Source organism: Tasmannia lanceolata, unplaced genomic scaffold, assembly GCF_043159265.1.
Source record: "Tasmannia lanceolata isolate RefF3 unplaced genomic scaffold, GAP_Taslan_0.1 ptg000037l, whole genome shotgun sequence".
Lineage (NCBI taxonomy): Eukaryota > Viridiplantae > Streptophyta > Magnoliopsida > Canellales > Winteraceae > Tasmannia > Tasmannia lanceolata.
Genome location: NW_027518714.1, coordinates 164,255 through 176,971, shown reverse-complemented (window position 1 = coordinate 176,971; position 12,717 = coordinate 164,255). Strand labels below are relative to the sequence as shown.

The 12,717-nt window shown below is 41.1% G+C and overlaps 1 protein-coding gene and 1 pseudogene across 2 annotated transcripts in view; both read right to left on the bottom strand.

Annotated features, from left to right (window-relative positions):
- LOC143860772 (protein SGT1 homolog B-like) overlaps positions 1–1,658 on the bottom strand; it is a 50,345-nt gene extending 48,687 nt beyond the window's left edge. Inside the window, exon 1 of one of the 2 annotated variants that reach the window (XM_077371587.1) lies at positions 1,338–1,658. In XM_077371587.1, the coding sequence (XP_077227702.1) occupies positions 1,338–1,497 (160 nt within the window). In that variant the 5' untranslated portion in view covers positions 1,498–1,658. The remainder of the gene's footprint in view (positions 1–1,337) is intronic. The other variant, XM_077371586.1, reaches the window with a different exon arrangement.
- Positions 1,607–12,710, bottom strand: LOC143860227 (aspartic proteinase A1 pseudogene; annotated as a pseudogene).
- Positions 12,711–12,717: the final 7 nt, after the last annotated feature.

Genomic DNA, 12,717 nt, shown 5'->3' with positions numbered 1-12,717 from the left:
TTCTAGAAACTCTCAATTGCCTATCTGATATAAAACCCTTCATCTTCCATTTACGTGCTATATCACAAGTTTAAGGACATATAAATCAGGGTCTTGAGAACACCATTTTGGTTTTAGTGTTTTAATGCTCTTGTACAGTCCAATCAACTGAACTCTCAACACACAAACATAGCACTATTTCCTTCGTGAATCCTGTTTACAATACTAATTGGCAAGGATTGTGTTCAAAATAATCTTGTATCACAGTCTCTTCTCTTATTGAATTGATATTTGAGACATCCCTTTCTATTAGGATGACATACAGGATCCTTTAGCATATTAGAAGCAAACACCCATATTATAAACCCATCTCTAAACAACTGCTCATTCAAGATAATCACATCATCATCGCATTCAAAAATTGTTCTTTGCAAGATCATTAACATCAATTGCCCATCTACCTTTTAAAGAAAAATGTGCTTCAGATTCTTCTAAATAGTGCACATAATGGAGCCATAAGGAACATCGATCACCACCGAGAGACTAACATGTGCAAAGAGGCCTCTTGTCAAACACTATGGAAGGCCTGATATTTGGGTTAAATGACTTTCAGGGGAATATTCGTACACCAGCAATATTACTCATGTCTAATTAAGCATAATGTTTTAAATTTAGATTTCGGTTTCGATGACCACCGAAAGGGAAAAAGCTTTGGTCTCGGTTGGAAACTTGGGAGGAAATCCTGAAAAATCATGAAAAAATAAGGAAACATATGCAAATGATGGAATTTTAAGATGGAAGTTTAGGAAAAGCTAGAATGAGAACAAATACACAACAGTGCCCTAAAATAAAGGACCAAAAGATCATTTAGTTTCACGATGAGGTACAAGGAGTCTGTAATTGGCTAGGGTAACGCTATTGGGGATGGCAATTTCTACCGCCCGCTCATGTTTACTAAATTATGGATGAGGGGAAGTAATTATGACGATTTTTTGGTGGGCGCAGCCACAGCACGTTAATATTAATTTAGAAAAAAGTTTCAACCTAAAAGTGCATCTGCACTTGGCTCTGGTTCTAGTGCCGGGCATGAAAGTAAGAAAATTAGAAATAAATGAATTCAGGGTAAACTGTGGCAGCACACGGTTTCCATGAGAGAATACAATAAGAAGGGCAGAGCCAATGATCACCGCAGTAGATAAATCGAATTTACCACTTGAAATCGGAACTCGTAAGAAGTTGCATCCATGATAAAAGTAAAACTAAAATATTAGGGCAGCGAGACCAAAAAGCAATTCGAGACCCTTTGTTGTTGGTCTATTGGCATCTATCTGGAAATAAATAAATATAAAATAGGTTACCGGTGAAGTTGTTAAGCTTGATGTTAGCCTGGGCACGGTCAGCGAAGAGGTAGGCGTTCCTGGGATCCATGTCGAGAGCCTGCGAGTAAAGATCTACGGCCAGTTCGAAGTTATCGTCCACGAATGCCTCCTTCGCCCTTTTCTCCAGATCGGACGCCATGGCCACCACTCCTACAGGGAAAGAACCCGTAAAGCCAACGATCTTCTACTCTTCCACCGATAAGACTCCCGACCCTTTATAAGCACGAGAGAGAGAGAGACTCCGCGACTCACTCGGTATCTTTCATAAGACCACGTTTGTCAATTGTCATGTCCTCTACTTTGCTGTATTTGCAAAAATAGAGTTATCACGTTTCAGAGAATTTTGCAAATCAGTCATGCCGTCAGTTTAATTTGTGACCAAAATACCCATGCTAGATTTCTTTTCAGTCACAAAAGACCAAAATTGTCCTTATATGTGAAAAAAAAAAAAAAAAAAAAAAAAAACTGCCTTCTAAAAGATCAGATTACCCATGATAATCACTCATATGTGTTGATAGCGTGGGTCCCACCGACTCAATTCAAACAAGTGCATCGGGTGGGGCCCACCATTTTGCCTCAAGTTTTGATGTGTAGGTCCCACGATCTCCACCCAAGCCATGTGGATGGTGGGGCCCACATTTTACACGTCATGTTTTGATGCCGTGGGCCCATCTTTTTGCACCCGTGCATAAGAAAGCTAATATGTATAGAAGGGGAAGTGATACTTACGCCTCTTTTGATTACTAGGGACACCCACCACCGTGGTATCAATGACAGGGGGGACAGCTAATGTACTTGATATCAGAAGAATCCAGTGGGTTTGATTGCCACCTACACCGGCACCGGGTGTCCTTGGCGATCAAAAGGAGCGTAAATATCACTTCCCTATAGAAATCATATTACCTCACCCTTCATTCAAAGCTAGTATCATCGACAGTCATGGATATTATTTTTATTTTTTTTACAATATAACTTTTTCGTCTTTTCACATGTAAGGACATTTTGGTTTTCTTCAACGTGTCGAAAAATGTACCATGCGTACTGCAGTCACAAATTGATCTCATGAACTGATTTGCGAAATTTGTGAAAGTCACTCTAACTTGACGACTCTATTTTCAGATTGTCAAACTAGAACTCTTTTTTACAAATATAGTAAGGTAGGAGACTTCTTTTGAAAATGCCCTTATTAAAATTCCACCTTTTATTTTAAATTATAAAAAAAAAAAAAAACCATGTGTTGTTAGCTGAAATATGTCAAAAAACAACCTTCACGGGGAATTTGAAGGATCTTGATGTAAGTTGACTTCAACTAAGAAAAAGATCAAAATACCCTTTGGGCATGTTTGGATGTAGGTATTTTTTTTAATCAGAAAAAACTTTGTCAGTAATATTAGAAATCCTTGGTTTGGTGATCTCACTTAATGATGATTTCTCTGTTCTTGAAAAAAACATTCCCAGAAAATAAGGAAAAAGAAAACCTATTCAAGATGCTTTGCCAATGCTCATCTTCTTGCCTTCTTCGAAATGCTTATCTTCTTCCTCCCTCCTCTCCTCCAAACCCTCACCCCTTTATAACCATGTGCAAAAAAAGAAGGAGAATATGTCGGCAAATATGCCTGAATGGCAGCCCTCTTTCATGTGCCGTTGGTTGAAAAGGACACCGGAAAATCAAACCCCCACCTTGCTTTGTTGTATCGTCAGTGAGTGGATTATGGTATCTTTATGTCATCATCGACCTGACCATGGACACTCTCTTTCAGCCCTCTTCCCTAGTTATGTCAATGTAAAAGTAGGTGGGTTTATGGGCGGGGTTGCAGATAATCTGTTACTTGCCTAGATGGATCCCACTAGAGTGGAATATATCAGGTCTTCTAAGACCTGGTGTGGACCCCGATCCGAGAGGATGGCGTGCCGAGGGACGCGAGATCCCTCCTGGCGTCCTCAAAGATCTCCACAATGGAAGAAAGCTCTACCAGGGAACTCTCGAAACGGATGCCACCCTCACAGCATAGCATGAGTGGCGATATAAAAAGAAAGAGACACATCCTGATCCGGAGTCAGGGCTCGAAACCAAGATATATCTAGAAATAACTCAGAGTCGCCATCCATGGACACGCCATGGAACCAAAACAAATGCTCTGTTTGCAATGGATAACCAGAGATACGAAAGGTCCGTGCCTGATGACGAATGGAGAAGGTCCGAAGAGCGCCCCCAATTCGCCCGAGTGCGAACACTTGGTCTCTTATGCCATTTATTATTAACCTTGAAGAGTTTTAGGCGAAAATCATGTGAAATGGGGACAATCCTCAGGAGTCGTCTACCTAAGCATGCATTTCCTGAGAATACAAATAATAAGCACACAAAATAAAATAAAAGATGTGTTGCCTAATGATTGCTAGGTTATGAGTGACATACCTAACTGGTGTCTAAGTTCTGGTGGACGAACACATGCATGCTACAGCTAAAGGTATAGTTCTGCACAAGAAAGTAAGAAAACACATCAAAAGAAATACAATAATTACACAACAAATCCTAAGACTCTAAATGATTAGCCCGAGTCCTCGGATGGTCTGATGTTCATCCAAAGAAGCCTACGTATCCCCGCCTCCACGAGAATCAAGGCAACGTAGTTCTTCGCGTATCCTAAGCTAGGATGCCTAAGACACCTGACCTCTATCTTAGACTCGATCTAAAAGACCGGACTAATTATTAAAGCTTCTTGAACGATTATTTAAATTCCAGTGAATTGTAGATTTTAGGACACCCTATATGCCCTAACTAAATGCAGGTTAGCCCTAAGCTAATGCAGGTGGTTCCTACAACCTATGTGTAACTAGGCTGTACTTCCTAAGGAAAACAATAGGTTCGCTAACGTATCCAAGACCTAGTAATCAGTCGGCGATGTGAATCGCCAACTGACCGGACGGAGGCGTAACAAACCCCTAACTCTAACACAAACACAAACAAACCACACAACACAAGACAAACTCCTAACTCTAAAACTCTCTATCTAGGACAAAGTCCTAACTCTAGAGGAAGATCTTTTCGAAAAATAATATTTTGGAAGATTTATATTTTTTTTTAAGGGTTAAAAGATTTATATACAAAGTTTGGCTGGATTTGAGATAAGAATCTCAAGCTGCACTACGTACCTCGTGGAAGAGGATCAAGCCAACGTAGTTCGAAACGAACTCTCAAACTACGCTTCTAAAAGAAACACTAACACTTCAGATTTTTTTTTTTTAGGATTTTTTTATATTTTCAAATGTTTTTGATATTTTTAAAGTTTTCAAATGTTTTTGAGATTTAAATTTCTAATGTTTTTGGATTTTAAAGCTTTTCCAATGCTCAAGACCTTTAAATGTTTTCAATCTTAAAGGGAACACGCAAGTAATACCATGAACTAAGGCAAAGCCTTAAAGCAAAAAGGGGAAACCCCAAACAAGCAACAAAGGTCTCAAAGAGACGAATCACAACAAGAAACTGGCGTCTCAAAGAGACAAACCACAACAAGAAAGATAGTGCCCCAAGAACAGAGAAAACAATCTAAGATCCTAAGCAGGGAAGGCTCTTATATGACTGAGTTAGTCTCTAATGGAAAAACTCCTAACTAATAACACTAGGGAGGAAGTACAAATGAGTCAGAGACTCTAATAACACTACAAAGGATGAATGAGTCAAAGACTCTCTAATCAGGGCTGACTCCTATGCGAATGGACTATCGAATAAGGAGAAGCTCACAAGTAAAAAGGAATAAAAGACCCTGTGCATAGTTGGCAAAGGTGAAACACCCAGCCGGGCCGGACAGCTACCTAGTCCCAGGGTGCAACAAATGTGCAACCCAATACCCATAAGGGTAGGGGTATGCTGCCAAGCCGAGTAGGGTGTTCTCCCAAAACCAAACGACGCACAAAGAGGAGGTTTAGCAAGAGAATGAGACTGGGCAAGTCTCCTATATACAAAGGAGAGGTATGCTACTTGGACTGAGCAAGTCCCCTAAGGATGGGCTTGGGCTAGCGCCTTCATCGCCCTCGCAATGAGAGGGGATTCTAGTATCTAAAGAAAATTAACAGAAATCTATAAGACTTTGTTAGTCTATCAAAGAGAGAAGAAAAGGCTACCAAATAATCTCAAATTTTCAATCAATTATTATAAAAACAAAACAAATATCCGCAAAGTATGATTTACAACTAAAGAGTGCACAATCTGTAAGAATATGAACCATAAAATGGTAAACAACATTAATTAGTCCAGACCAGCCGCTGGATAGCCTAATAAAGCAAGAAACAACATTAAACACTTCTATGCCCAACCACAAGTACCACTGCCCCAATATGGGGGTGAAATCAGATGATGCTAAAGTAATCATCTGATATCACAAATACACAGGATAATATTTCTAAGCCCGCCTTGAGATCAGACAGTACTCATGTCGATAATATCGAATAGAGTAGTCATCTGATCTCCTTCTTTCCTAAAACAATTTATTTAAATAAAAGACAAGTTTATGAACTTCAAGAGAGTCTCACCTGAGCAGTCCATTTATTATCATCTTCAAAACCTAACTCAAAGATTAGTACAAGAGAAGAATATAAAAAGAAAAAAAAAATCAAAAGATTATGATAATTCCAATTTATTAAAAATTTCAGTGCATACATGGGACATCAACTTGTGCAGATCCAAGTGCGAAGCGGTGAGCCACAAAACATAAAGACGGGCTCCAAGTAACCTTATCATTGCCCTTCACGATGATAGAATAGGGTTCTAATACCTAAAAGGCGTCTAAAAGACTAGGCAAGTCTACTATACAAAGGAGGGGGGATGCTACTTGGACTGAGCAAGTCCCCCTTAAGAAATGGGCTTAAGAATGCATAAAACCGGAGCTAAACTACGGGACAGATTTGTGCTAACAGTGGCTGAACCAAGGGTTCACATTAGGACAGATTTCAGGTATTTCAAGACAATTTAGACAAGAGAATAGATTGATGGAGGATACACAAATTTTCAAACATATAAACCCAAACGGGTACAAGGATGTACACGTACACACCTGTACATGAAGGCCAAGGGTTGGCCCAAGAGGTTGTCGTAATCGAACACGGTGTGATAGACTCCCATGAAGACATCACCCAAGATCCAGATAGGACCACGGGGAGGCGGTACATCCAAAGCAGTAAATCCACTAATACACTGAGTTGCAGGTCCCTCGCCCACTTTAAGGATGTACTGCTCTGGGGTGAGGTCAAATGTTTTGCCCCCAATGGTGAAAGAAACACCGGGCAGGGAAGAAAGAACACTGCAGTCGACAGCTGATTCTCCCATTGGATTAGGCAGTCGGTCGCAAAGCTCATTGATGTAGTTCAATATAAGATCCTGTGTCTTATTCTGCCTAAGCTGATTCTGAAACCATACAACCGTCATCTCACAAGCAGAGCACATTGGATCGCCCACACCAACGGATTTGCCCTTACCGCCCTTATTCACAACACTCTCGATTCCAATACTAACACTTTGGGTTCCATTAAAAGCGCACAAACTAATCTGAGAACAGATTTTTCTCGGATTTGCCTCACTCAAAAACATTTCCATTATCAGTTCACCATATTGTGACACTACAGTTTTGCACTCTCGGCTAACAATTCCAGCAGCTCCAACGGCATGATCGATTTCAGTAATAACAGTTGTAGGACCTGCAATCAAAGAAGCTCCAGAATCTGCAATTGCCGAACAACCTTCTGCACAGAATCCAGCTGCTTGATCACCAACTAGGACGTCTCCCATGTCAAATTGCCAGTAACCTTTCTGGGTCACAGGAACATAAGAGTAATATAACTAGGAAAAACACCACTCTATTTTGATCGTTGCATTGAACCAGCCTTACCTTCTCATTTCAAAAAAAAAATGAGGGGAGAAAAGCAACTAAATCAATGGTCATTGCAATTCCCAGTAATAACTTCAAGGAGCCAATAAAAAAAAAGCAATGAAAACTGGTTTTGAAATGAAAGAAAGCTACCTTGACATCCAACAAAGTAGATAAAGACAACAATGGCAATTGAATTTGCATAACACCTCAACCTATATTAGAAGAGAAGATTAAGAGGGTCACCTGCAGATGGGTTCTAGATCCTAAATTTCGTTGTCAGAATTTTCGGATGAACAAGACATCGACTGCGCTGTTTGCATGATGGTCCTTCTCTCACAGCCCAAGAAACCCTTCTCGATCAAACACCCTCACTCACAGTGAAGATCAATTGGATCCAAAGTGGACGGCCAGATCCGATCAAAATTCCATAAAGGGAAATACCACCGAGGGGAAGAAGGAGGGCTTTGACTTAGGAAAATGGGGGATTGGGTTCTAATAAGATGGGGTTTGAGGAGGTGAAACTGGTGGCTGGATTGGAGAAGAAAATGGAGGGTCATGCATGGAAGGAGGGTGGTGATTGGGACGGCTCAGATTCCGGTGGCTTGTGGTGGCCGGTGGCAATGGGGTTACCGGATTCCGGTGACTTGTGGCCGGAATTAATGGGGATAAACTCAGAGGGTGGTGAATGGGTTTGGGTGAAAATGGGGAGGGATTTACAGAGACTAGGGGTAGGTGGCTTCTCGCCGGATTCGGGCAATCCGGTCGGAGAAGATGGGTTAATGGTAGAGGTGGCTGAAGAGTGATCGAAAGAAAAAAAGAAGATTTGGTAGTGGGTTTCGGTGGCTGTGGGGGAGCTAGATGGTGGAGAAGGGTTTCAATGGAGGTTGAAGAAGATGAAGATGGGTTTCAAGGTGGGTTGGCCGGCGAGAATGGGCTTTGAGATGGGTTTGCAGCAAGATGGAAGAGGGATAAAAGAGGTGGGGATGGTTGAGGTGGGTTTGGGTTGATGCTAGGGGTGGGTTGGATTTAATGGATATGGAGGTGGGAGATGGGATCTGCCGGCGGGAATGGGCTGGCCGGAGAAGACGAAGTGGGTTTTGGGTTCAAAGAGGTTCAAGGAGGTGGAGGAGAATCCGGTAAGGGTGATGGCGGCCGGAGGAGATGGAGGTGATGGCGGAGATGATCGGCGAAGATGGAGAGATGGGTTAATGGGTTTGGATTTTAGGGATTTCTCTTCTCTTCTCCCTGCTTTTGCTCTTCCCTCTCTCTGTTCTCTACGAAAATGAGCTCTTTCCATTTGCTTCGATGCTTTTTTTTTTTTATACAAAAGAAAAGATGTAATTAAACACACCCCTTTTCTACTTGGACAACCACCTCTAGTGTAATTTTTAACAACTTTTTAACTGGCAGGGGGTGCCCAAGAAGAAAACGAGAAATGATATATTTGATATCCCCAAACCTTCCAGGACACCCCCCTTGGCAAAATTAAGACAACTATTATTCCGCAAGAGGCGGCCCAAGCAGAAAACAGGGGGAAAAAATTTGCAAAAAAATATCTTCTTTGAAAAATGATCTCAACCGTTAAAATCACCTTTTCACTCAATGGCTGAGATCAAAAGAAACATAACCAACTAAGATTCCCTCTAACTAATCCTAGTCCTAATCACTCACTAACCTAGCTTAGGGCTTAATGGTGACTTGGAGAGGAAGAAAAGCATCTTCGCAAATTACGAAATTGCCCTGGTTCAGGATAATACACCCCTCAATTAAGTTGTACACTAATCTGCATACCCCTATATCTCCCCGGACAGCCCGCCATGGCTAATTTGAACTGGTTTTTGAGATTCCAGCACAACCCCTTTTCTGGCTAAATCGCCACTCTTCTGAACTTGCCCCACGACACTGCCTTAGCTCGTTTGCTAGGCAAAGGGGCTCGGATCGCGATGAAATTTTACAGGGACCTTGGTGGGACCCTAAGCTAGCCTAGGGCGTAATTTGGGGTCCACACACACTGATTTGAAAAGGTTATGCACAAAACAAGGAGGTGCAGGGCACGGTCAAAATGGGGTGTCTACAGATGCCCCTCTTTGGCAGAGTGTGCTTGTCACACGAATGGCAAAGCTGACAAGACAACACATTTTGGCCGGCCCGAAAATAAGAAAAAGCAAATTTTTGGGTTTTGATTTTAAAATGATATTCACAAGGGTGAAACAACAAAATAACACTACGAGACTCAAAGACTGAAAACAAAAGGGAGATAACCTCTCACCGACTCTTAACTCGGTGCTTGCATAGAAGAATGAAGATTTTGATTGACAATTTAACCCAAGAATCACTTGGCTAATTATCGAGTGCTAAAACGAGTAAAGAATACTTGAGAAGACTCAAAACCGGATTATGAAATTACCAAGACGGGTAAAGAAGTATTTTGAGGAAACTCAAACTATCAATACCGGATACATCGAGTTTTTATCCTGGAATCGAGAGCCAGATCATTCGAAACGGGTAAAGATTATTTGAGAAGACTCAAATTTTCGATACCGGATTACAAAACGGGTAGAGAATGTTTGAGAAGACTCAAACTTTCAATACCGGATACAAAACGGGTAGAGAGTGTTTGAGAAGACTCGAACTATCAATACCGGATACAAAACGGGTAAAGAATGTTTGAGAAGACTCAAACTATCAATACCGGATACATCGAGTTTTTATCCTGGAATCGAGAGCCAGATCATTCGAAACGGGTAAAGATTATTTGAGAAGACTCAAATTTTCGATACCGGATTACAAAACGGGTAGAGAATGTTTGAGAAGACTCAAACTTTCAATACCGGATACAAAACGGGTAGAGAGTGTTTGAGAAGACTCGAACTATCAATACCGGATACAAAACGGGTAAAGAATGTTTGAGAAGACTCAAACTATCAATACCGGATACATCGAGTTTTTATCCTGGAATCGAGAGCCAGATCATTCGAAACGGGTAAAGATTATTTGAGAAGACTCAAATTTTCGATACCGGATTACAAAACGGGTAGAGAATGTTTGAGAAGACTCAAACTTTCAATACCGGATACAAAACGGGTAGAGAGTGTTTGAGAAGACTCGAACTATCAATACCGGATTTCAAAACGGGTAAAGAATGTTTGAGAAGACTCAAACTTTCAATACCGGAATACAAGACGGGTAGAGAATATTTGAGAAGACTCAAATTTTCAATACCGGATTTCAAAACGGGTAAAGAATGTTTGAGAAGACTCAAACTTTCAATACCGGAATACAAGACGGGTAGAGAATATTTGAGAAGACTCAAATTTTCAATACCGGATTTCAAAACGGGTAAAGAATGTTTGAGAAGACTCAAACTTTCAATACCGGAATACAAGACGGGTAGAGAATATTTGAGAAGACTCAAATTTTCAATACCGGATGGGGTGATGAGATCTCGAGCTTTTTATTCTGAAAATGACGGTCAGGTCGTTCCTAACGTAACCTCCTAGAGGTTAGAGAGGAGGAAAGATAGTTAAAACATAGCCCAACTGGAATAGATCTAGAAATCATAACCTTTACCACAGGTATAACTCAAAGGCATTTGACGAAATCTCGCGGGCATTGGCCCCTTTAAACAAATAAACCAAAACTCTGCCTATATTTTGAAAAAAAAATGCAAAACTCAATTTTAAATTCCAACGAGGATTGGATTTTTCTGAAGAAACTGATCAAGGAGCCTAGCTCGAAAAGGGATGTTCGAGCTTCTCTTATCTTTATTTGACAAGAATAGCCATCTCAACCCTAAAGTTTTGTTCGACGTCTTTTATGACTTGGGAAACCAAGTCATAAAAGATGCCCCTAGTATGATTTTATTTCCATTACAAGATTCATAAGAGAGCCAAACGCAAGGGTTCAACTGAAGGCTTTCATTTCAAAGAAATACTTGAGGCTACAAAGCTTTTACAAATACAGGAAAAAGGGTTCTGCTCAAAGCATTCTTCCTCCTGCACTTCGTGATAACATTCCGAATAAACTTGAAAAATTGCCCCTTCTGAACTCTGCTCTGTTCGGCTCTGTCCGCAGGAGATGCAACTTCTTGCTTTTAAAGTTTATCGCCCCAGCCTCAAGAGAAGTAAAGGCTAAACTTGACCTTAAAGACCTGACTTTGACCTGACAATGAAAGATTCTGACACACGATAAACGAGACTTTGACAGATGACAGACGAAAACTTTGATAAATGCACAACATAGACTCTAAAAGAGACTGAATCTGCTTCTTAATTTGATAAATGTTTAAGGTGGTAACAGTCTACCGCTCTTAGGATCTTTTGAATACCGCATCTAAAAGTGTTTCATTCCTCTTTTCGGTATTTCAGTCATGGTTATTACCTCCTTTGGATTACTTAGTTTTAACCACTTTAAATTGAAGAAGTATCGGAAGAAATTATGCTGGCGCTTACTCAGACTCTGAAGTAATGCCCAAAACGGAAGCACAATCGGCTTTCAAAAGCCATCCTTCGTGAAATCCCTGCCATACTGAATTGCCCCTTTTAGGGTTTCGATTCAGCGGACCGCAGCCTTAATTTTTGCCTGGACTGTCTGCCCTTGCAGCTTTTTCCATCCAGCAGGCTCAGCACCCTGATTTTTGCCTAAGCCGCCCTTTCGGGTTTTCAACTTAGCGGGTGAATGACCCTAACTTTTGCCTAGAACGCCCTTGCGGGTTTTCAGTCTAGCGGGTCCAAGACTCCATCATTCTTTCCCTTTTTTTTTTGCGAACCTGGGCTAATAACACCAGAAGGACTTTTAGGTAGGCTCGGGTTCAAACATGATAACATTTGGTAAGTTTTGAGCAATTAGACCGAATCTGGACTATCCAGACTGCCTACGTATCCCCAAAGAAAATGGGAATCAGGTCCCGCGTAGTTCGAGGTTAATATCTTTTATGACGAAAGTCATAAAAGATGCCCCTGGTTAAGTTTGATAAGGAGGTTTTGCTTTTGGCTCAAAGGAGTTTAGCAAAAACGGTTTTCATTTTTGAAATCTGGGCTATTGGCTTAAAAAGCTCAAGTCGTCCAAAGATGGCCTTCTAGTGTTTTTAGGTGTAATATTTCTTTAACTGATCCAGGTTTGTAGGTTCTGTTAATTTTTCTCCATTTTCATTGAGGAGTCTTACAGCTTTTCCCGGCAGGACTTCATCGACAATATAAGGACCAGACCAATTTGGACGAAACTTCCCTCTCGGATCAAATACCGGTGCCCTATAGGACTTCAAGACAAGATCCCCTGGTTTCAAATCTCGGACACGAACCTTCTTATTGAACGCCCTTTCAATCCGCCTTTGATACCCCTGGATATGATACAGAGCTCGTAGCCTCTTCTCATCTATCATCTGCAGTTCCTGATGCCTGGCCTTCGCCCATTCAGATTCCGGCAAGCTTGCCTCTATCATCACTCTTAGAGATGGAATTCTAAGTTCAACAGGCAAAACTGCTTCCATTCCATAC